The 25,162-nt window shown below is 48.7% G+C and overlaps 1 protein-coding gene across 3 annotated transcripts in view; it reads right to left on the bottom strand.

Annotated features, from left to right (window-relative positions):
- Window positions 1–2,521: 2,521 nt before the first annotated feature.
- BOK (BCL2 family apoptosis regulator BOK) overlaps window positions 2,522–25,162 on the bottom strand; it is a 35,120-nt gene continuing 12,479 nt past the window's right edge. Inside the window, exons 4-5 of one of the 3 annotated variants that reach the window (XM_027661946.1) lie at window positions 24,204–24,367; window positions 2,522–2,641 (exon numbers count right to left, since the gene is read on the bottom strand). In XM_027661946.1, the coding sequence (XP_027517747.1) occupies window positions 2,528–2,641; window positions 24,204–24,367 (278 nt within the window). In that variant the 3' untranslated portion in view covers window positions 2,522–2,527. Of the gene's footprint in view, window positions 2,642–18,746; window positions 19,911–24,203; window positions 24,368–25,162 lie in introns of those variants that run through there. The other 2 variants (XM_027661947.1, XM_027661945.1) reach the window with 2 other exon arrangements.

Genomic DNA, 25,162 nt, shown 5'->3' on the forward strand with positions numbered 1-25,162 from the left:
TGCAGGGCTGTGTGCCTGGAGCTGGGACTGGGTCAGCAGGGCTGCTCTCATCCCAGTTCTGGGCTTGTTGCTTCTGGATCTGGATGCTGCCATGGCTTTCACAAAGCTGCATCCAGTGAGAGGATCCATTTGGAATGGGGGTGGCTTCTTCCCAGTGAGGTGCAATTTAATATTGCTTCTTTCCCAGGGTTTCTCCATTAGCGGGTCCTTCCCTTTCCCCAGGGAACCCAAACCTCTGCCATCAGGCAGTACTAAAGCTGATGGGGACCTCTTAGGGAAGCCCCTCCTGGAGTTCCTGGTAGCAGTCCCCCAGCACCTTATAGCTCCATTTCTAGGCTAGAAAAAATCCAGGGTTTGCAAAAAGCTGAAGAAGGTGGGTGGAGGGCAAGGGCTTCTCCGTGGTTTCAGTTAAAGGGTCTGTGTTTCCCCTGATGTGCTGAAGAAAAACTCAAACACCCCAGAACTGCCCAGTCCCGTTGGCCTCAATTTTAGCTGGGCTAAGCCAGGGTGTCCACTGGCTCCCAGCCCATCCTGTGCAGGGTGACGGGCTGATGCTGTTGGAGATGCTCTGACAGCTCTTCTCTTGCAGGTTTTCATTGCCCAGCCAACCCCCATCCTTAGACATGGCAGTGGAGAGATGGAAGGTCGTTATAGAATCATAGAATCATAGAGTCAGCTGGGTTGGAAGGGACCTCAGAGATCATCAAGTCCAACCCTTGATCCACTACCACTGCAGTTGCTAGACCATGGCACTGATGCCACATCCAGTCTCTTTTTAAAAATCTCCAGGGACGGAGAATCCATCACTTCCCTGGGCAGCCCATTCCAATGTCTGACCACCCTCTCTGTAAAGAAATTCTTTCTAATATCTAACCTAAACCTCCCCTGGCACAACTTGAGACCGTGCCCTCTTGTCTTGCTGATCATTGCCTGGGAAAAGAGACCAACCCCCACCTGGCTACAACCTCCTTTCAGGTAGTTGGCATTATGTGCCATGATGCTCTTTATAGACCTCGCCTAGATCCGCTCCTGGCCATCAGCCACATGGTCCTTGAGCGTCTCTTCTTCCATTGTGCCTAAAGTATTAAGCTGAGCAGAAAACTGTGGCTGTCTCCCAGCCCTGGCAGAGCAAAACAGGATCTCAAACACCCAGCAAAACCAATTCATCTGGCCTGAAGCCTTCCAGGAGCTAAATCAGCTGCTCAGCCCCAGGAGACACCTCCTTCCACTCCCTAGGGAGCTCCATGCCAGGCTCTCAACCCTATCCCATTTTTATTTTCCACAAAGCTCTGTCCTCTGCCCAAGACTGAAAAACCCAGGTGATCTGAGCTCCAGACAGCGCCTGGTAATCCCACCTTCGATGGGGATTTTAGCAGACTGAGTCCTGGTGCTCAGGATGGAGGAAGGGGAAAATGGGGCCACCGGCAGCCCAGCCGGCAGGCAGATGGCTCAGGGAGACAGGACCTCGACCTGGTGCACGGCAAATGTGTGGGACCAGTTATGGGTGGTGAGGATGAGCAGATAAGGCAAAGCCTTCATCAAGCATTTTGTCACACCACAACCCTGACCCCAACCCTGCAAATCCTGCTGTGGGCAGGGCTGTGGGCCCAAGGGCTTTGCTCTTGCAGAAGGAAGAGGATAGGAGATGAGATGTTTTTCTATTTCAGCCTGTCAGCGTGGGACAAAAGAGCTCAGGCCCCAAAGGTATTGATACCACACTGGCTTTTATGTACTTAGGACACCAAGAATTTGCTCCTGCTGCACATCGTATCTCACTCTCTTCACACTCCATGCAGATGGAGTGGAGCTGCCTTGGGTGCATGGTCCCATTCATCCCCACCGCGAGGGTGAGGGACAAGCCACAGCTGCTCAATGACCTGCCTGCAGCCTCCCAGGGGTGGGGACAAGAGCTCCCAGGCAGTGCAGGGGCTGCACTAGCATTTGTCAGGAGTTGAGGAGATGGAGGGGAAACAGGTGGGAAAGCTTCCCTGCTCCCTGCACACCTCCTGCCCCGTCAGGTGCTGCCCCCAGGCACAGGGATGTGCCCTCCTCAATGCTTCAATGTGCGGTGGAGTGGGGAACCAGACTGGGAAGCACTGCCAAAGGTACCACCACTTCCTTCTAGGACCAGGAACAGCTGGGGCCACCACTGCTCCATCCCCAGGATCAGCCACTTTGGTCCTCTCCTCACCCACCCCAGCACTGTCTGCCTCCTGCCTTCCTCCCACTCCTCCCGGCTGCTGGGGAGGATGAAGAGGAGCGAGTAGAGAGGATGGTGAAGGATGAGGCAGCATTTGGGGGAGGATTCCAGCCATCCAGACTGGGCAAAACCCTGGTGCTGGTGTGCAACCCTGTCTCCAACCCTCTAGCTCACAGCTTCCACCTCTGTGTGGTCCATGTGGTGACAAGCCCATCGGCGATTGAGGGTGAACAACGATCTGTGACACCGTGTAAGAAGACAATAAAATGGCAGCTGGTACTGAATGAGGACACACGTGGGTTTTTTTATTTTCTTCTCTTCACAGTCTTACAACGTGCCCCAAGTTATCCCCTCCCTGGAATGAGAGCTCAGAGTTACCAGATAGTCCGAGAGCTGTTTGAATGAGAGGCGCAGGTTAAAAATCATTTGGAGAAGAGGAGCCTATGAAAGGGAGAACATCATTATGACCCTCCACACATCCATAATTCACGGAGTACATTTCTGCTCTCCCTGTCTCAGAAGCATATAGCTGGACTGGAAAACATTCAAAAAGCAACGGAGACAGCCAAAGGTCTGCTATGGCTCTTACACGGGAGTGTATAAATAGTCTGGCACTTCCGACTGGTGCAGGATTTGTGGCTCAGGGACTTCATATTTAATAGCCCATGATGGAGTTTTCCATCACTGACTGGAAGAGCATTTTTGGGAAGAATTACTGCCCACGCAGTTTGTTCTTATGGCAGGACTGACAAGCCCATGTGGTCCCCCACGGGCAGCGAGACACAGCTCCTACTGGGCCCATGTCACGCTGACCATCGTGGTGGCCTTGTGCCTGTGCTTTGCAACTGGTGCTACCAGGGAGGTGGGTCATGTCACAGCAACTCCTCTTTTCCCCAGCTCTTCAAACACTTGATGTTTTCAATAAGTGGGCTAATTTGGCTCTTAAATACCTGGAGCAACATGAGTGGCTGCTTGTGTGAAGCCAGCTTCAATTCGGGTTTGGGCTGGTGAGTAAGGAAAAGGTGAGGAATCTCTGCCCAGGGATGTGCAGGGCACCCAGCTCCCTTCACATAGGTCTGGCACCACCTCGTGGAAATCCATCTGCTGCTCCTGGCTGCCACAGGGTTTTGTGGTAGCACATCTGGAGAGGTCTTTGGTGTCCAAGATGTGGTTAGGTTCATACCCAGTGGCTGGAGCATTCTGTGGCACAGAGGACTCCAGCCCCAGCCTGTGTCTTGGGGCTTCTTTCGGCTCTGGGATGATTTTTCTGGAAGAATGATTTTCTGGGTCTGGATCACTGACTCCAAGCCTCCCATTCCTGGACAGGTTGTAAGTAGAGGAAGACCACTGACTCCACCTTCTCCTGTCCTCCCACTGAGAAGAGAGCCAGGACTCCATTAACACCCCAGAGCCTTGGAGCCCTCCAGCACTGAGCCCCCAGCCGCTCACAAGGCACTAACACCAGAATAAGCCTCTAAGTGGCTTCTGAAACCATGAGCCAATTGCTGCATTAAGGGCTCTTGGCGTCACGGGGGAGGATTCTGCATCCTCTTATCATTAACTATGGCAGGAACTGTCCGTGTTATTCCTGTGTACCCATGGACTATTCCCGAACCCTCGTAGGCGTCTACACAGGTTCTTCTGTCAGGAGTAACCCTGAGGAAGGTGTTCCTGCCACAGCAGTCAGGTAGAACTAGGTGGTCTTTAAGGCCCCTTCCAACCCAAATCATTCTAGGATTCTATGATTCCTTGGCCGCTTTTCAGAGGGGTAAGCAAAAGGACACAGAGGCTCAGATTTTGGAAGGGGGATGCCCTCACATTGTTGCAGAAGGACCAAACTGGGGTGAGATCCCTCCTGAATTGAAGGGCTGGGTGCTCACTTGGCTGGGTGCTCCCTCTGTCTGGGATGGGATCCTGGGCAAGGGTCAGACAAAGCTTGGGCAAGACAGGACAAAAGATGCCATATGAGGTTTTGTTCCAGCTGGCAGTGGCGTCAGAGTGAGGGACAGAGCTGGGGACCTGTCTGGAGTACAAGTAATCAGCCATAGCATCTTATTTGGAAAGCTTTTTAATTTAATATAAACAAAACCATCCTCGAGGGAACAGGCAGCAACTGATGTGAAGCTCCCACAATACTGGGCCAGTGCACCTGTACCCCTGCACCCCAAGCTGATCATGCATTGTCTTGCCATAAACTTCGCTGGGACTCATGAAGGGATCTGATAAAAGGTCTTCAAATGGCACATATAGGCAATCCCTGTACCCACATCCTTGGGCCTGGCACCCTCTGAAGGCTGTTCCCCTTTTTTCCTGCAAGGATGAAAGAGGATCTGCCAAGCATGACTTGCACCCAGACTTGCAAAAATCTCTTTTTAAAAATCATCTCTTGGTTTCTTGGCTGCCTTAGACCCAGGAGAGGGCAGCAGCAGCCCAGACTGCAGCCTCAGCTACCCTTTCCAAAGCTCCTCTTCATCTCCTAAGCTGCGCAGAGGCAGCTGAGACAGAAAAAACAATGTACAGAGGGAGGAAGCGAAGAGTAAAAACCCAGTAGGCAGGCTAGTGGTACTCTCCTGGGCTTCAGAATTGTTTTCTTTCAAGGTGGAAGTGCAAAGAGAACAGTCTTTCATTGAAAATAAACTGTAGTGCCAGGGCTTTCCATGAGAGTCTTTCATTCTTTTGGTATTGGTGACCCCTATGGATGCTTGTCATGGCACCAAAAAGTAAGGTGGTGATGCTGGGGATGCCCCGGTAGAGGTGGGAGGTAAGTACAGGTGACAACATGCACTGTGTGCACATCACACTGCTGCAGAGACGAGATCCTGCTCTGGAGGTCCCATGGCTTCACTCAGAGCACTCCAGGGGGATGAAACACAGTTACCAGTGCTCCACAGGCACACTGGCTACATTGCCACTGCTGAGTTTGTGGTCCCTGAAGGGACAGGAAAGGGAAGGCTTGGAAACATGGGAAGTTTCTGCTTCTCCCCCTTGGCACACCAGCCACAGGCTCGCCCTCATCTCAGTGTACTGCTGAACAGTGTCAAACTCACACTGCCCATTTCCACTGGCAGCTTCACTGGTGTGGGTCATCGGCTCCTTGGGCAGCTGTGGCCTTTCCACCCAGCCAGGCTGGCAGCACCCTCCTGCCTTTCCTGCATGAGCTCACCAGGATGAGTCACAGAGCAGGTGAGTGGGAGGATGACATCCTTACAGCCACACTGAATTCCTAGCCACCTGCTTTAACAACATGTTGTAGAGCCAACCTGGGTTTTGCTGCAGGCAGTTCCATTTCTGCCTGGGTTGGCCTGCCCTGTGGCACGTGGACGACAGTGTGCCCTGCTCCTGGCTCGGAGCATATGGCTGAGCCCACAGCCATGTGGCCTCTGTTCTCAGCTGGGCTCAACTGATGCTTTTTTTTTTTTTTTTTTTAATTCACACCCTCTGAAATCACAGGAGTGCAAAATTATTGCTTACCAAAGCTGTTCTCCTGAAATGAGTCATGGAAGAAGGAGCTTTGTCACTCTGCCAGACACAGCCTGGCTGCTTCTCTAACTGGAACAGCACCAGAGAGCAGCTTGCAGCTCCCTTTGGGCTTCAACCCTCCTGCACCCAGGTGTTACCAGCCTCCATCCACAGCCTGGACAGAGAATCTTCTGCATTATTCCCACCTCTTCAAACTACCACCCCTTTTCATCCCTTTCTTGGGTGAAGCCCTGCATGGTGTGTTGACATCTTGGTGACACTGTGTTTTGTACCAGGCTAGCAGCTTGTTAGGGGAGCTACTCCTGCAAAACAGACCTTTTATTCAGAAAACTATTTAGCCAAAGTGTTGCATCATCCATCCATCCATCCATCCATCCATCCCTCCCTGGTGGCCCCAGGGCAGAGGCGAGGCTGTGGAAGGAAGGAGCAGCAACACCTTCACATCTGACACTGTATCCTTACTAGCTATTGAGAGACATTAAAAAAATCACAGCCAAGGTCTGAGCCCACAAGGGCCACCAGATTTATGTACTACATAGAGCCCAGCTTCCTTTTTCCTCTGAAATGACATCTCATCTCCAAAGTCAACAGAAATGGTGTATTCTTGGTGCTTGACAAATGCCGACCCACAATACCAGGTATCTTACTGCAACTTGGAGTTTAGTCCCTTACCTAAAGGTTTTGGACTTCTCCTTCCCAGCATGAAAGGTGGTATTCTTCTGAAATCAGTACCAGAGGCAGGAGGCCTCTGGGTCTTTCGGAAGTGTCTCATGTGTCTAATGAGGGACCAAGAGCACATGTTAAGCCAGCGCTACTTTCCATGACTGCTTTTAGTTCCTTTTGTGTTATGGAGCTGACATAGCCCCAAAATGCATTGCTAAGGTACCTCTTGTTCACCTCCAGGCAGTTGTAGGCAGCTCACAAGCAAGTGCAGAGCATAGCTACCTGAATTTTCTTCATTCTTGTCTCTCCTCTGCAAAGACTTCCCAGCCAAATTTTGGGATGGAGCCTCTGGCCTGGATATTGTGCACCTGGCTCTCAACCTTCCCTGCAGTTAAGCCCTTCCAGGGCCTGCAAGAAGTGCACATCTCTCACATGAAGCAGCCCATATTAAGTTCTCCTAAGTCCAGAGGTGCATTGGCAGCAGCTTCTGGATGAAAGCAGGTATGGCTCCAATGAGACTTAATTAGCTTCTGTCTTTTTTTTTTTTTTTTTTTTTAGCAATAAAGTAAACAGATTCCATCCATCAGGTGAGAGGATTTGACAAGATCTGGCCTGATTATTTCATTTTTCTTTAAAAGTGTTGATGGTTCACAGCACTGTTGAAACACGTCCGAGGCTGCACACCTGCAGGCAAGTGAGGGCTCACCAGCCTGAAAGCATTGCCCACACAGCTGAGCTTGTCAAAATGAACTCACAGCTTTGTCGTGGAAGAGACATCAACGGACAGGATCAGCATGGTGATCATGACTTGAAGCCTGGGGCATTGTATGGTGAAAAGTATTATGGGTGAAAATAGTCTGGGAAAAGCAGCAGAGGTGTGGGAAGGGAGCTGAGAAGCAGAGCTCTGTGGGCACCAGGTGTATCTTACAGCTCCAAAGCTGCCAGAATGGCAGCACCACCCAGGACAGCATCGTCTCCAACAGTGGTATCGTCACCAACAATGGCATCACCACCACCAAAGACATCATCTGGACTTTCTTGGTGCCAAAACCAGGACCACAGTATCAGGGCATGGCCTTGGCTATTGCTTCAGCAAACACTCAGTCTCAGCCTTCAGAAGACCGGTGATCCCTCAGCTGAAATCCAGCGTGGCTGTTGCACAGATCAGCCACAGACAGGCTGTGGAGGAGATGCCCTGCATTCCCTCTGCATGCTGCCTGTTGTGACAGAGCTGTCAGCCTGGAGTGGGTTTATTTTAACCTTTTTTTAGCCTGGTTTCCACAGGAAACAAAACTCCATCAACCATGCTTCGTCTGTCAAACCCCCCACCCCCTCCCGCAACTTCTGAAGAGCGGCTCCTGTAGCACTGTAATGTCTGTTTTACTCATATGCAACATTTTCCAGCCATGGTATGGGTGGCCAAACACCCAGCTGTAAGGGCTGGGAGGATGGGGCTGGTGTATTTGACACAAAAGCCTTTAGCTTTGAGGGGAAAGGGAGAAATCTGCTCTGCTATTGCCTCCAACAAGTGACAGAAGAAAGAGGCCAGCCTTGATGCTAAAAGAAAAACAAGTCTTTGTGAAAAGGGAATATTTGGGACAGAGTGTAACACCAGCGCCAGGGCAAGGTCCGGCCACCCAAGAGAGCTGCTCAAGAGACTGGGGAGCTACAGAGTATCTCAAGCAGGGACATAAATAACCACCCCTGGCTACAAGCAGTAGCTGTGCCAAAAGGGGAATTCTATGCACACTTATGTCTCCCAGCCTTGAAATATTATTCTCCTGCTGCCTAAAGCACTGGAGTATCCAGACATGGAGATTTTTCTTTTAATCCTGCATTCATTATCCAAGCACTATGAATGATCATGTGTTTGAATTAAACAGCATTTCCTCTGAGACAAGACCAGACCATGCACTGAGGGGTTTTTGCAGCACTGCAGTGGTTTTTGTAACCTGATTTCATGCCTTCAGCCAGACACCAGCAAAGCAACCTGAAGTGTAGATTCATCCACCTCCAACCTGACACAAGGAAGGTGGCCACCAGCAGTGCCCTGGGAGCAGGCCAGTGCCCTCCAGACCCCTTGGTGCAGTGGTGAAAGCAGTGCTGTGGGAGGAGCAGTGTTCTGTAGTGCTGGAAAATTACTGGATTTCTCTAAAAGGTCCATCTCTCTATGCTGGCAGTGGGCTCAACATGCCCTTTCTGGCACTAACAGCCTCATGTCCAGAGCCTCATGTTTTCAGGACTGGCTGTGCACCTTTGCCCATGCTACCAAATGCTACCAAGCATCTGGCTCAGTAGCTCTCTGGTCACAATAAAACATAATTCCACTCATGAGAGGCACAAGGAGGGTGGTCTGCTCTCCTGAAATGACAGATTGGTATTTCCAGAAATAGTTTGGAGGTCAAAAAATATTCCGTGTGTAGTAGGAGATGCAATCAAATAGAGGCTGGAGTCTTTTTTGTCTCCTAAACTAGGAGGATATCCCACTGGTCTGGAAGTAGTACCTCAAATGATAGTAAGGATTTAATGAGAGTTAGTGCAAGTGAAAGAACTTTGAGATCCAGCTGACACACGGGTCAGATTTCATTCAGGGTTTGAGTTTGTGTGGGTAATTCCTCTCCATGGCTTCAATAGCCTTCACGAATCCATGCCCATAAATGTTTGCACCTGCACAAGCAGCATCCCAAGCCTGGAAATGTAACCCAAACTCTGCTTCCTTCTAGTGCACCTTTTTTTTTTTCTCTGATTTGTTTATTTTTTCAAGAGTGGCGACGGCTCCTCCTTTATTTAATGGCTTTATAGGATATACATCGTCAGGGAGCCTTAATTACAATCCTCTTAGCAGAAAATGGACCATCTCACTGTGTTGGGTCCCCTCAGCACCATGGTGCTGCCTGGGGGGCAGCAGACACTGCCTGCCTTCCCACCCATGGGCACTGGGGCTGGCTGGGAGAGGCTGGAGCTATGGGGATGGGGGTAATGTTTAGGTTCCCAGATTGCTTTTTGAGTCAAATAACATATTTTTAGCAGATTGAACTGTTACTAAAGGTGTCGGGGTTTGTTCCAAACATACTGCTTATGGAATGCCTGGAGAACAGGCACGTTTGCAAATACTTTTCCCCTTTAGAACTGTTTTTCTCAGTCTTCTGTGCACCCTTGACATTACCGCTCCCAGGAGTAAGATGAGGAAGCCAGCACCTGTAAATCCCATTTGTCTGTGCTGTGTATGCACACCCCTGTCTGGGACCCAGTGCTCCCCTGAGATGGCAGTGTGTATAAGAGGTCTGTGGGGACATGGTCCCGGGATCTTCTCCAGCTCCTCCCTCTCCGGACTGTGGGACTGTGGGAATCAGCACCAGAGGCTGCCCACAGCCTCCCCAGGAGACGCTGTTGCTCTCTAATACACCAGGTGAAGACAGGCAGTGCTGCCCCCCTAACCCTGCCCCTTTTAAGGGGGCAAATTAAACCCTGCTCTCCTCTCTCTGCCTCTTGTGACCCACTCTCAGGAGCTGTCAGCCATGCAAAATAGGATTAATCATAGAATCTTGGAATGATTAAGGTTGGAAAAGGTCATCAAGTCCAACCGTTCCCCCAGCAGTGCCAAGGCCACTGCTAACCCATGTCCCTCAAGTGCCATATCCACACATCTCTCAGATCCCTCCAGGGATAGTGAATCCACCACTGCCCTGGGCAGCCTGCTTCAGTGCTTGATCACCAGTGAAGAAATCTTTCCTAATATCCAATCTAAACCTCCACCTCTGTAAGGCTTGATATGCATACAGGTAACCCCAGGCACCAGGCTGTGGCTAAAGTTTTAAAGAAAATTTATTTTCACAGTGAGGAACACTGCAGTATATATCCAAATGATCAATACAGCTCGCCAAAAAGGCAAAAATGGAAACCTGTTTTGGTGCTTTTATAGCAACACCTTTGACATGTGCAGTAAAACCCCAGGCTGAGTTCTCCCCCTGTGCTTTATGGCCTGCCTGGCTGCTCTGTGGGAGCCTCCAGGCCTGTCAGTGAGAATTTTATCACTTGTAGCAAGGGAGTTACCTATCAGCAGGCAGATGAAGAGAACATACACAGCATCCTTCAAGAAAATGAATTCCTTCTCACTTTAAAGCTTTTCTCTGGCAGCAAAAGTTTCCTTGAATGGGTGCTAAGCTTTCCCTCCTCGCTATTTTTTCTGAAGGTCTTCTGCTCCCACACCCTCCTGCTGAGGGTCTCGCCCCATCCCAAACCCAAAGGTAGTTTGGTAGGTTTACATGCACAGGTGATTATACCCAAAGTGCCCATCCCACCCCAGAGAGCCCTCTGTTTGCCAAGGCAAACCCAGCACACAGCACTGGGCAGCGGGAAGTCAGAAGAACTGGTTTGTCAGCATCACTCAGAGGTTTAACACGGTCATGTCCCTGTAGCATGTCCCACCTTCCCGTGAGCCCCACACCTCCTCTGCACAGCAAGAGGTGTTGGAGAGAGTAGCTGCCTCAGAGCACCCAAGAGAGATGGTTTTCTGTAGAGGGCAGGGATAGTAAATCAGCACTGAAGAGCCAACACATATTTATACCCGTTTACAGAATCACAGAATCACAGAATGGTTAAAAACCACCTCACTCCAAACTCTCTGCCATGGACAGGGACACTGTCCACTAGTCCAGGTTGCCCCAAGCCCCATCCAACCTGGCCTTTATATGCAGGATTAATCAGAGAGGTGGTTTTGTGCTATTATTGTTGTAAGGAATTGCTGCACCCACGTGCAGTGATGCTCCTCTGCACTTTGAGGCTTGTGTGCTGTGGCTGAACCTTAACTCCCCCACGCAGCTCTGCACCTGCCACTGACTCAGCCTGGAAAAGAGGAGACCGAGGGGAGACCTCATTGTAGTCCATAACTTCCCTGTGAGGGGAGAGGAGGGGCAGACACTGATCTCTTCTCTGTGGTGTCCAGTGACAGGACCTGAGGAAATGACCTGGAGTTGTGTCAGGGCAGGGTTAGGTTAGGTATTAGAAAAAGGTTCTTCTCCCAGAGGGTGGTTGGGCACTGAACAGGCTCCCCAAGGCAGTGGGCACAGCACCAAGGCTGCCAGAGTTCGAAAGCATTTGGATAATCCTCTCAGGCACATGATGTGACTCCTGGGGATGGTCCTGGGGATGGTTAATGGTTGGACTCCGTGATCCTTGTGGGTCCCTTCCAACTCAGCATATTCTGTGATTCTGTGACTCTCTGCAGCTCCAGCTTCCTCTAATTTTCATCACACAGCATAACCATGGGGTTTTTGACTGGCTTTGAGTTGTCTTTTGCTTCTCTCCCAGTGCCACCAGTGAGTGCCAGCATCTTCTCATTCTCCTCTGAGCAGCTTCAACGCATGCCTGGTCCAGCCACTCAGTCTGGGGCCCCTGGCCACCCAAGGGACATGCAAAACCAGATGGACCCATGCACTCTGGAACTGAGAGCTTGGCCTGAATATTCACAATTTTTCCCCAAGCATTTAAAACCAGTGTTGTGTTTTGTAAGTTAAACTTCAAGTCAGAAAAGGTGGGGGAGACAGAAAGAAACTGGCTTGTGCTTAGAGGCTGTTGTCCAATGTTGGCATCAGCAATGCCACCACAGTGTCCTGCCTGACTGTAGAGCCAGCTCTGCCAGGGGCCCCTGCCTGTCCCAAAGCCAGCAGCCTGAGCACTGAGCCCACAGGGAAGGGACTCCCTCTAAAAACAGATTCAGCCTGGGAGAGAGGTGCCCTGCAAACACAGAGGTCAGCTGTGCTGTCCCGTGTGATCCCTTCAAGGCATCAGGTCTTTTGTGCATCAGTTCTAGGATATTAAATCACCCTGTTCATTCCCTTGGTGCTCCACTCTTCCTTCCCTGCTTGGTTTCTGGTCATGGGATGGGAACATTCACCTCTACCCAGGGTAATGAGGCAGGGAGGGCCATGCACATGACTCGCTTCCTCCAGACAAATGGCCCAGTATTTCACTCCCTCAAAGCCTGAGGACACCACTGTTCTTGGAGAAGTTGCTGAAAGTAAATTGGAGGCACTTTGTTAAATATTTCAAGTGAAAGATACCAGGATTAAATTCCACTTTTGATCTAATCCTCAACTCCCTCTTCAAGGGAAGTGCAGCTTTGCCTCCAGCCCCGGCTGGTGCCTCCATGCTAAATCACTCTGATCCTAAAGTAAATAAAGCTCTTTGAAAAAGGGCAAATGTTTTCTCAGCTGCTCTTCTTCCCTTCAAATGCATGGCTGATTGAAATTTTTATGTCTGCAGAGAGAACTATATGCAGTCAACAAATGCTTCTTGCTAAGAAGCTGTCTCCACAAGATAACAGGGTTTTGGAAAGTACACTGTGAATCCATGGGATACTCCTGGACCACACTGCACCCCTTACAGCTTTCTCTTCTCCTTTCCTCCAGTACTTTATGAACATTTTATGAACTCCTAAATAAACTGATTTAAGTCACTGCACATTAATCTTGGCATGTCAACCGTTCAGGCTCCTGGTGTCCTCAAGGCATTGTTTCTGCTCAGCCCTGGAGCTGTGTTTGCTGTGGGAGGCAGCAAATAGAAAGAGAGCTTTAGTATGAGATTCAGCAGCAACTCAAAGGGCCAAAACCCTGGGGTTGGGTCCCAGCTGCTGTGCCCTCACCCATCCTGGGATGGCTGTGTGCTCCTTCTCCTCCAGCTCCAGTTCTGACACTGGAGCTGAAGCCTAAAACAGCCAGGAAAACCTTTCTGCCAGTTATGATGGTAGAACACCGCAGAACAGCTGCCCCACACAGCGTTGTTGCTCCATCCAGTCTTCATCCCTACAGAAATCCTCAAGGTTGTGAATCAATAAAAGTCAATACAAGCCATTCTATTAACTTCTTTATTTTTATTAAACTGTTTAAATATAAGCAAACCTGCTGCGCAATTTTTCCAGTCGTCCCCCTGATGTGCTGCAGGGTTTGGGAACGGCACCTCATAATTTAGCTCGAGCTAGTTCCAGCCTCCAAGTTTGTAATAATGCACAGCCTGGGCTCGACTTTGTGAATCCGTTGCTCTCAGAGACAAAACGTGAGCTTGAACATGTAACTATTTTTGGCAGTGCTCTTCTGCTCCTCCAGTTAAGCCATAAAACCCAAGGGCACAGATTTTCCAAGCACCTTTTCCCAGCTTCAAGTAATCCACCATTAGCGACAGATTACAGGCTCGTGGTGTGCATCAGCCGGGGAGGGCCAGTGATGTACCCAAACCCTGACGGCAGCAGCCTTTCAGCAGCACAGGCTGTGAACACAACCCTTGGAGTTGTTTGCTCCCTTTCAAATGCCAGCCATGCTTTCTCCTTTTCCACCCTGTATAAATGCATGCATCAGCCCTAACCAAAGGGAAAACACACCAGGCAGTGGGGTACGATGCCATTTGGGGGAGCACCTGACTCTGCTGTAGCCACCACATGGTTTGCATGGGGTTGCCTTCTCTGGGGGAGAAAACAACCTGCTGGGTCAGGTGGCCATGAGGGTCAGACAGCTTTGCTCAGGAGCAATGCCAGTGAACTGAGAGGGAAAGCTGACAGCACAAGGCAAGTGAGTTAGCTGGCAGATGCTTGCCAGGCTTAAAAAGGACAGGCTGGCCATTCCTGGCTGAGGAACTGAGAGCAAAGTATGTTCTAGCAGCTTAAGAGTGATTTAATTGTTCTTTTGAAGTGCCAAGGAGATCAAAATAAAAGGCTATTTTGGGGGGGGCTTTAATCCCCTTCTTAGATTACCAGAAAATCCAGGCTCAGCTCTGGTGGGAAATGGGAACAAACTGTCCCCGTGGTCACAGCCCCCAACACCTCCATGTTAGGAGTAAAAAGGCAACACCATGACACTGAGAGGACTTCAACTTTCAGGTGGCTTGATGTTGCCTGAACAGTGTCACAGAGCAGTGGGAGAATGGATCTGCATAGCAGGGACCGGCTGCAGGATCTCCAGCTCCTGCTTGATGAGAGTCAGGTGAGACACTGCAAGGGATGGTCCTGCCAAGCAGCCCATCCTCTCAGCTCCCATCACATTAGTGACACTGAAGGTCCTTGGTGCTGCCCATAGTCCTCCAAAGTCCAAACCAGTTGCCCTTCAGATGACTTCTGAAAGGGTCTCAAGAGCAATTCCAGCATGGGTCACATTCAGCAGGGGAAGGGGAATAGAAAACACACCTTATCTTGCTTAAACACAGAGCTCGACAAAAGCAACAGTGAAGGTCACAAGATAGGGCTAGAAGTGGAAATTTGAAACAACAGGGGATTGTATTTGACGCCAGTAGAGATGTATCAGCAAGTCTTCCTGCACTGATGGAGAAGACAAGTTCTGGTGCTGTCTGCTGGGGTATGGGCAAAGAGACGAAATTTCTCCTGAGTTAAAGCTCTGAAATATGCTTGTAAGGAAGCTGGAAATTCCTCTCCCAACTCCTTATTTTTTAAATTCTGTGAAAGGGGAAGCGTTTTTTTTCATCTGACCTTGCCTGGACATGGTCTTCATGTCGTGTGATTGACCCAGGGGTACTCTATTTCCCACAGACTCTGCTTGAACATCCAATACACTTCCAGGTCCTGGTGACGGTGTAAAGTTCAACCAAGGATTGCTCTGTTTAGCTGTGCTGGGGGCTCATAATCCCAGTGGGTCAAAATGTTTAGAGTTAAAGAGGTTACAGGCTTTTCAGAGCGAGTATTTAAACTCCAGCTGTCAAACCACTTGCATAGAGGAAATTTATAGAGTCAGCCAGCAGTACATTAAACTGCTGTTTTCTTGTCATTAATCTAGTAGCATGCATTGTTTTCACATTGCCCTAAGAGAATAATTAATCTGTGGCAAATCTATGCCTATAACATTATAAATAGTAGACTTAAAAAAACGATGACAGTGAAGAAATTCAAGGGGACACACATTGACAAGAACCACATCGAGAAGGCTCTTGGCAAAGCTGTTGGAACGCCTTCGGGGACTGATCTTTTCAGAAACTCGTCTAAAGGACTTACAATCTGCTTCATATTCAGTTTAATTGTGCACAAAAAAACCCCACTTGCAGACTTTGCACATTAAAAGGAGAATAAAAAAAAAATACAGGCAGAGCTTTTTCTCAGGGTCTAAAGAACAACTCTGAAAATGAGGAAGTTTGGTGTTGCAATTTCCCAGGAAACTTCAATCTCACTCCCTGTCGCTATTGTTCTGTACTTTGGTTCTGTAATACAGATGCAAGTCTGATAAATTAACGGCTTCACAGACTGTTTTCTTTCTGTTTGCAGGAGAAAAAGCACTGCAGGAACACAGGTGACATCTGCTGCAAGACAGAGACTATTTTCTTCAGTATTGCTTTGAAGAAGGTGAACCTGCTGCCAGTGTTTGACACGGGAGAGGTACAATTCAGGCTGTGACTGGAGCAAGATGATGTCTAGGACAGGATAAGCACTGTCAAATGCTCATCATTGAAACTTCCAAGCCAAGACAGCTTTTCTACTCCTCACCTTTGTGATAAAACAGGTATTTCTATGTAGGTCTGCTATAAACAAACAGAGGATGAGGTTGGCGCCGGAGGTGAAGGATGGTGGGATAATCCTTACTGGAGGCGAGTTCTTCTGTCAACAAAGGAGAGCTGAGGCTCAGGTTCCTCCAGGCACTACTCTCTGGACCTTTACATTCCCTACTGCTGTAGCACACAGGCCACTCTCCTCTGCAAATGGCTCTATAACCACAAAAATACTATATGCCATTTCCCCACCTCCATCCAACCCGTTCTCCCTCCTCCTGCTTCTTCCTAGTAATTTCCCATGCCTCCACCTGACCCTGCCTCATCTTTTCCCTATGCTTCCAGCTTTTCTGGTGGGACAGCAAGAAGACAGCTAAAGCCCATCTGGATTTTATGTGTGCCTAACAGGGTGAGCAGCAGCCACGTGTCCCCGTGCTGAGAGGAGGTCTGCCCCCCACCCCCCCTGACTGCTGCCCTTCTGCAAAAACACTGGACTAAAAGGTCACTGGGGACAGGGAGCAACCCTCAAGACGGTTTGTGTGTAGCTAATTCTCACCTAGAACACTCAGTGTGAGGAAAACAGCTCAAAAAAAATGAAGGCAGCTTTTACTACGAGCAGTGTTCTCAAGCAGATCATTGGAAGCACACTGGGGGAAAAGGATGAGATGACTAGTTTGGATGTTTTCAGATTTTGATGCTGGTTTCTGGTATGGAGCAGCACAATAGTACTACAGTACTAACTTTGCTACTTGTTTTTTCTTGGTTTTCTTTAACAACTAAATAAATTAGACCTAGTCCTAGGATCTTCACCAATCATTTAAAAGGAAAATGTTTATCGGGGTGATAAACAACCAACTCTGATGTCTCCCATCAGGTAGGACTGGCCAAAAGAGAAGAGGGAATAGAAAAATCACAGAGCCCCAGAACTGTTGAGATTGTAAAGGACCTCTAGAAGTAATCTGAAACGCCTAAACATAACAGCTAGGACTGAACACAACATAAAAACTTGGCTATATCATGCTCAAGACTGCTACTTTCCAAATGCAGAGCTGTGTGTGCAATTCTGTTTGTTTTGTTGTTTATTTTGGTGGCAAGGCTGCTGCTGCTGTGGTTATTACAGGATTGAGAAGATCAAAAGATCATCCTTTAACACCAAGTGCAAGATGAGCAACACACCGTTCAGCCCCAGTATGTGTTTCGCAGGGACTTGCAAATGCAAGAAGACAGACAAAAGCCAGAGAAGTCTGAAACATATTCGAGGGCATCAAAATCACCTCTTCATTATTGGCAGTTTCCAGGCCGAGCCTTTATCTGCCTCTGCAACCCCCTTCCCACCCACACACATTCCTTTCCAGCAATGTTGCTTTATTTGGCTTGTCATTATCTTTTTGTTAAATCCACTTAATTGGTACATTTAACTCTTTATGTTCCTTAGTATTCTCTCCGATATCATTAGTTTACTGAAAAAGCAGCCATAACCTTAAGTATTACATTTCAAAACAGCATCTAAATTGAGAGAGGTCTTGCCAGTCCCAGTGTCAGACTGTACTGCTTCAGTAACTCCCATACACTCCAGAAAACACAAGGTATGATAAGGCAAGCTGGACTTGATGAGTTGTGAAGCTGCCCAAGCCAAAGTCTGCACACAACCAGGGCACTTCCAGAAATCCAAAGTCTACTTTTCCACAAGCTCCATTAGGACAACACAGTTGCATCCCCCTGCTGTGGACTACAGAGCTTTTCATGCCTCTGTTGCAGAGGGGAGGGGATCCTCTCTCTCCTGCTCAAAAGTGATTAGTGTAATTCACTGTGTGTTCTGTACCTGCTCTAAACTTCCATAGCCGGATCTACCAAGAGTCTAAGGAAGAAAATCCCAGCTGTAAGGGGTGCCAGCAAAACCCCTAATGCCAATATAATTACATCAGGAAGGGGAAAAAAATTAAATATTCTTTTGGCAGTTTGGGATTATTTGGGGAACTGCTGAAAGCTTTACATACATAAAAATGCCCCAGCCTCAGGGCACCATCATTTGCATCCACACTGGGAACTTGTCAGTATAACCCATCCCAGGGTCTCCCTACCCACTATCAAAGGCAGCACACAGCTTTGATATGGAATGCAAGGCTCTCTCCTTGTCAGGGAGTGGTTTTGTTGGGAGATTGTGGATTGGGGGAGGTTGCCCTTTAAGGGTTTTGACCCATGAGACTTGCTTTACTACTGAAAACATACTTGTAGACCAAGCTGGTACAGCACCCTTCACTGGGGATGCACTAGGGCTAAAGCTGGGCCCAGTACCCATACACCAAGACATCAGCCAAAGTGCAAAGAGCTGGAGCAGCCAAAAGCAGGAATGCACAAGGATCTAACCCCTACACATCCTCTGCTAGGGTTTCTGCTGGTCAGAGCACAGCACTACTAACAGCTAGCAGAGATCCTGCCCACAGATAGTACCAAAAATCAAGGCTCTGCTTTATTCTCAAACACCTTTGTAACTCCTGTATGGAAGAGTAAAACCCCTCTAAATATCTGGGAGAGAAATCAGGAAAAAAAATCAGCAAAACCTCCCATAGCGCCACATGTTCTTAATCCAGAAGGGTTTTTTTCAGTGTTTATTGCCACACTCCTGGGAGCAAGGCACTGAGCAGGGCATCTCCGTGAGGCTTTGGCAGAAAAGAGGCTCCACAGTCTTTCCCTGCTGATGTCAGCAAGGCCCTACATCTGTCAGTGAAAACAGCACATTTCTGACATGGCAAGAACATGGGTTAAATTCCAGGCATGAACTGGGTGAGTTGTAGTTTTAACACGTTAACATGCTCTACCAGGGGAAAAGCTGAAGTATTTTTAGCATGGCCAGAGTGTTTGTCTCTGCACTGTTCTGGCCTTTTTTGGAATTGTTAACTCTGGAAACAAATACAATAGCCTGTGCAATAGTGAAACACCACCTATTTCTTTTATTGTTTGCCACAAAGAAGGCTGCAAGTTGTACTTCCAAAGAGATTAAAAGAGAAACATACATCAGCTACTTTTGCCACAGCTCACCCCCTTCACAATGCCAGCCAGCTCACTTACTGTTTCCCTATTTCTGCTCATGCCCCCTCTGGCCTTTCCCACTTACACGCTTAGCTCTGACAAAATCTCAGTGGAAAAACCATTTCTCTTCACGATGAAATTCCATCCCGAGTTGTTGCTTGAAGGCGTTGCCCCTCGCTCTCCTGTTTGAATGGTGTGGGAGCGCAGTAAGAGGGGTCAGCAAAACACACAGTCGTGCTGCATCGCGTGCAACTGCCTTCTCATCCTGCCCCTCACACGGCTACTCAGACCCATTTCCAACACATGTCAGGGAGAAGCATTTGTTGACAAAATGTTTGGTTTTATCCTGTTAAAAACCCACCGTGCTGTGCTGGGGCAGAGCCCAGCAGGTCAGTCAGGGATATAAAGGAGATGAACTTTTAAGCACAAACCTAACGACAAGAATTAACACAAGGCAAGTCTGAGGACTGAAAGGGGAATCACATGGAGTGAAGGAGGGACTCTCCCCCTCTTCTATTTTCTTATCCCATTTCAAATAATATTCCCTTCCTCCTCCCCTCTGCCTGGCACTAGCATAACCGTGCAACACAGCTGTAAGGAACAGACATCTGACATTCCATGCTGCACATGCCATCAGCGTGCCCAGGGACTGGCAACATCCAGACCACACATGCAAGTTACCCAGGAAAACAAGACTCTTGAAAGAATTAATGGTCAGAGAGGCTCCTGTGGCTGCAAAAGGAGCAGCAGTGGTTGATCTGCTCCTAGATGAAGGCAGAGGAAAACAAGCCTCTTGTTTGTCCCAGTTCTTCTCTTCCTCCTCTTCAGAAACTGCCATTACCAAACTGGAATTACATCTCCAGTCACTTCTTGTTGCTTGCGGAGGGGGGGGGAGGAGATGGGGCAGGGGGGTGCACTTGGCAACTCGGACTCATCTCTCAGGCAGCAGGACAAAGAAGATGGCCTTGAGGAAGTGACCAAAGCTGCAAACAGCAGCCACGAGCCAGTGGGAGCGAAGGCTGGGGTCAGTATTCACCACACATTTTGTGATGTCTGCCTAATGAGGAGGGAAGAGAGATGGTCAGAGAGAGGTGCTCACATCAGCCACCACTGCAAGCTCTCCCAGCCCCACAACCCACAGCACCACACCACTGCTGCTGCAGCACCAGATGCTTGCTCTGACCCTTCCACACACCAGAAGTTATTAAATCAGGCCCAAGAGCCCTGCAAAATACACTTTCCTCACTCCCCATCAACAAGGCAAAGTGTCCCCCTTTTCAGCCACCACTGAGGAAAGAAATGCTGGGCAAGAAGATTGTCCAGCATTTTCCATTTTGAATAGCTAAATACAACTTTCTTTCCCCGTTTGAAAGGTTTAGGAAACTTTGGCAGTATCAGCATCCCCATCCTTTTCTGTAAAGCCGGATGCTTCCCAGAGGTTGTCCTGTTTAATATCAACTCAAGTTGCTTGCACTTTTTCTCTTGCCTTAGTGTTTTCTTTGGAAGACAAGCAAGCAAGCCAACCCCCGATTTAGACCTAAAGCAATGCAAGCTTTGTGTGTGGAAATATGTGTGCTGGCAGAGATGCCTCCCAGATGCGTGGGTCAGATTTAAAGATGGCTTGGGCTGCTGGTTTCAAGTGCTAACAAGAAGAGAAGCTGGCCTGCAACGAATAAAAAATAACAACAACACAGCAAATTGATGAAGACAGGCTCTCCACCTGGCATAGGGAGGAGAAGGTGGAAAATACCTGGAGGGTAAAGTGAACAGGACAGAGGTAGAAAGAAAATTGCATTTTCTGGTGGAGGAATCAAAATTAGAAGCTCTGCCAGCGATATAACTGAGTTGTGGTTAAACTTCAGCCTAGCACAAGGAGATGTGGACTGTGGTTGAGTAACAGGGGGTGCTGGCTCTAAACCCTGAGATGTTCCTCCCCAAAACAGGACATGAGAGATGATGAATACCCCAACAATCTTCTCCAGTCCTTCTGCCTGTGTTGAAGACATGGGTGAGCCTCGCCTCAGCAACTTTGATCATTATTAGAAGGAAGCAAAAGGCGGCTGAAGGGACAAATGCCGGCAGCTGGTTAGTGAGCACAGCTGCACTGACCAACACCTTCATCACCTACAGACCAAAGCTCTGCTGAGAGCAGCCATGTGTTCCAGCAGTTCCTCCCCCACAGTGTCTGGAAGGCTGGCATGCTGCAGCTCCCCGCACTGCTGATCTCCTGGGAGCATCAGGAGATGCTGAGCCCGTGAATAACTGACAAGCAGAGACTGCAGGAGGAATGAATACAGGCACGTAGGGATGGGAAGAAACAGGATGACAGGAGGAAGCTGAGTCAGCACCAAGGTGTGGAAATGCTGCTGCTTATAGCAAAAAACCACGAGCAAACGTAGCACGCAGCCAAGGCAGCTAACAGAAGATGCTGCAATGTGGTAGCAGTGGTTATAGGTACTTTATCTGTATTGTGGAGGAAAGCAAAGTGGGTCTCCCTGAACACTTTCAGTGATGGCTTAGCACACTCGCCCTACTTGCATTTTAAAAAACTCTGACCTGATTCAGCCTGTTCAATTTTAGTGACCTGCACAGTGTCATGTCTAAGACAAAGATGTGTCAAACTGTCCCTTTAGTTGAGAGAAATCATGATGTGCAGGAAGCTGTCTGAACATGTATGTTAGGGTACCTGATCCATGAGAAACATAAGCTGTGAAGGAGGACTTTAGTGCCTCATGTGAGCCAGTACAAGGCCCAAATATGCACACTAGGTTGATTAGAGCTGCAGAGGGTTAACTGCCAGATGAGAAAATGTGAACTCCTTAAAGCCCAGCTATGTTCTCCCAAAGACAATGAGTTCACTGCTCTAACCAAGAGGAGCTACACTCAGAAGCATTTACAAATTTGTATAGGGCTTGCTTAGATAAGCAAAATTGCTCAGCTGTATAACAATTGCCTTAGCTGCTCTTATCCAAATCAAGCATACCTGATAAGGCACTGGAATTGAAAACTTCAAAGCTACTTCATAAAGCAGGTCTTTGAGCCTTGTCAGGCACTGATAAACTGCTGCAATGGCAGTTTGAGCTTCTGTGTTAATTGTTCAAACAAGCTCAAGTCACATGCACTGCTTTGTAGCAAATGCTGCTAAGAAAATTAAAATCTTTCTATTCTGTTGTAAAGCCACTACTGAGGCTGCAAACTCTCCACAGGGAGAGATGGTGCCTCAAACTTTCTTCGTTCCTCCAAAGAGGTTTGAGTTGGGTCTTGTGGGGTAGGGTCCTCTCCACCCTATGGAAGCAGCATGGGAACCTGCTGCTGAGTGGAGAATTTCAAATGCCTTTTCAAGGTCTCCACAGTGGCTTTTCTGGACCAGCTCAGGGCACGGTGGTTACTCTTGGCAGCCTCCATCTGAGCTGATGGGAGCCATGTGCACAGGAGAAACAAGGACTTCGTGCCAAGACAAACTAACACCAGCTAGGCCAGGCAGCAGGCTAGAGGGTCCCCATCATAGAGTTGTTTGGTCTGGCCCCTTAGTGAACAAAGCTGGGAAATCCCTTGCTGCAGTGCCTAGATCAAGGGGAAGAACGTTCAGGGAAGCACAGCACAAGATGACAGGAAGATTAGCAGCTTTCCCCCAGACTTGAAGGGACCCCTCCTTTCTGGTGGGCAAATATATCCTCGTCGCAGCTTGTTTTGAAGCTTGTTTGCTTTGCAACAAAAACTTTCCAAAAATATCCTTTTGGAACTATCCGAACACCTTGTTTTGAACTCTAATGAAGTAATACAAAACTTAAAACAAGATGCTAACTTATCAGAACATGCAGGTTTTACCAAAACAAAGAAAAAAAATAGCTGGGAACCAGAAGGAGACAGGTTCCTAAGCAATGTTTCCATTTTAATGAAACTGGATCTTTTCCAAAGGAAAAATTGTTTCAGAGAACACATTTCAAGCAGCTCTACAGGTATGCAGTTAAAGTAAGCCTCAAATAACACTGAGGCAGGGACAGGTATTCACAGGCAGGAACAGCACTACTTAATCCCAGGATATCCTCTTTACCTGCCTCGGCACAATTTATTGTGTAGATGCAAAACGGAATAGATCAGGGCATTCAAATCAAAGGTTGCTTTTAGCCCAACCAAACAGTCACCTGAGTCAGATGGCCTCAAGGTGACACAGTTTTAGAGAGGGGAGGGATGATTTAAGGCAGGATTGGCACTTAGTAAGTGCAAGAGATCCATTGCTCTTCACCAAAAAGGTGCCTTCACTCCTGGAAAAATTAGGTGACTGAATCAGCTACAGGCACACTTGGGAAGTCTTAGCACAGAGGAGCAATACTCAGTTTGGAAAAAGATGTCCCCCATCTCTGGGTCTTTGTGGGTGGGGTCCCTGGCAACTTCCTGTTGGCTCGGATATAAATTTCACCTCTTGGAAAAGAGGGAATTTGCTGCCGTGGCTCAGTCTGGAAAGAGCGCATGCCTTTGGAACACAATGTCCCATGAGCTCAGTGGTGTCATAGGGCAATATTTAGCTCCAGGTAGCATCTTCCTGGCAGTACACCAAAGCACTTTGGGCTCTATTGCTCCAAGGAGTGTCCATGTCCCTGCCAGACAGGCACACAGAACCTGGTACATAACATGCACCACCCAGCTGTCAGCCAGTCATCCCAGTCTGCTGGGAAAGTCACTGGAAAGGTGTCTGGCTATTCCACAGGACCAAAGTAAACTTCTTACTCTGAACAATCCTCCACAGGAGCCAACGCTCCCATTGGGTATAGAGAGACCAAAGAAATCAGATGCTTAAGGGTGAAAGGAGAATTAAGTCAGAAAGCCTCATTTTTTTTCAGTTTCTGGAAAACAGCTGGCCAAGAGAATCACAGAATGGCTTGGGTTGGAAGACACCTTAAAGACCATCTAGTTTGAACCTCTGCCAAGGGCAGGGACACCTTCCACTAGACCAGGTTGCTCCAAGCCCTGTCCAACCTGGCCTGGAACAATTGCAGGGATGGGGCAGTCACAGCTTCTCTGGGCAACCTGTGCCAGGGCCTCACTGAAATGACCCCTATTTACAGTCTCCCACTATGACTGGCTGTTAGCTCCAGAGAAGATCAGGAACAGAATAGGTGCTGGTGGGTCAGGATTGAATTATTGTGGCTCAGCTACACAGGGCAGGACCAGTAACAGAGATATGTAAGTCTAGCAAGGTGTAAGCAGGACAGAGGTGGCCACGGGGCTGTGGAAGAGAATCTCACACAGCCCTTTTCAGCATAAAGCTGCAGTAGGGACACCCGCACTTTCATCAATCAGGATATTTTCTAGCCTGCAGAAGTAAGTTTGATCAGACAGCATTTCTTACCCAGCCTCCTCTCCTTTTCAGCCACGTCACCAAGGTCTTGCGGACAAACTCTCCCAGGCAGTCGACGATGGTGTGAACCATGGCTGGCTGCGCGTGCCGCACGCAGTCCACTGCCAGCCCCGCTGCCACGGCGTAGAGAGACACCACCTTGCCCCACGTTATGCCTGTGAAAAGAAGAAAGGTCATTACACACACACACACACAGAGCTCAGTCTTGAATAATCAAAGGGAATGCTGTCCTTCATTACACGTGCCCATGCTGCCTGCATGCAGCCGTAGTTCAGCACGCTCTCCACCATGGGGGGAAAAGGAATACTAGGGGACCAGGACTGGGGAAAACTCTCCACAGAGAGAGGTGGAATGAAATAAGCTGACCTTGGTATGGTTTGACCACCTCTCAGCACTGGGTGCACAGCTTTGGGGAAAGCAGCCCAAAGGCACCACCAGGACAGGGAAGAAGTGCACCACCATGGTTTGTATTGCCATTGGCTCTCAGCCACGCACATGCTGCACAGGAGGTGATGGAATTCAAATAGTTTGAACAACCCAGGGTTTTTGTCATCAGCACAACCCTTTAACACCCTTTAGACAAAGTGTTCCTGTTTTTTTCTAGATCAGAGAAAACTGTTCCAATGTGACAGGCAAAGCACACGAGATAAGCATCTTCAGTTCTTCCATGGCACCAAAACAAAAAAGGGAGGCGAAGCTACAGGGCCATGAGGGTTCACAGAATCACAGTTGGAACACAGGATTCATAGAATCCTGAGTTGGAAAGGACACACAAGGATCATCAAGATGAACCCCTGGCCCTACACAGGACAGCTCCAACAATCCCATCATGTGCCTGAGAGCCTTGTCCAAACACTCCTTGAGCTCTGGCAGGTTTGGGGCTGTGACCACTGCCCTGGGCAGCCTGTTCAGTGCCCAACCACCCTCTGGGGGAAGAGCCCTTTTCTAAT

This window comes from Corapipo altera, unplaced genomic scaffold, assembly GCF_003945725.1.
Source record: "Corapipo altera isolate COAL_440 unplaced genomic scaffold, ASM394572v1 175, whole genome shotgun sequence".
Lineage (NCBI taxonomy): Eukaryota > Metazoa > Chordata > Aves > Passeriformes > Pipridae > Corapipo > Corapipo altera.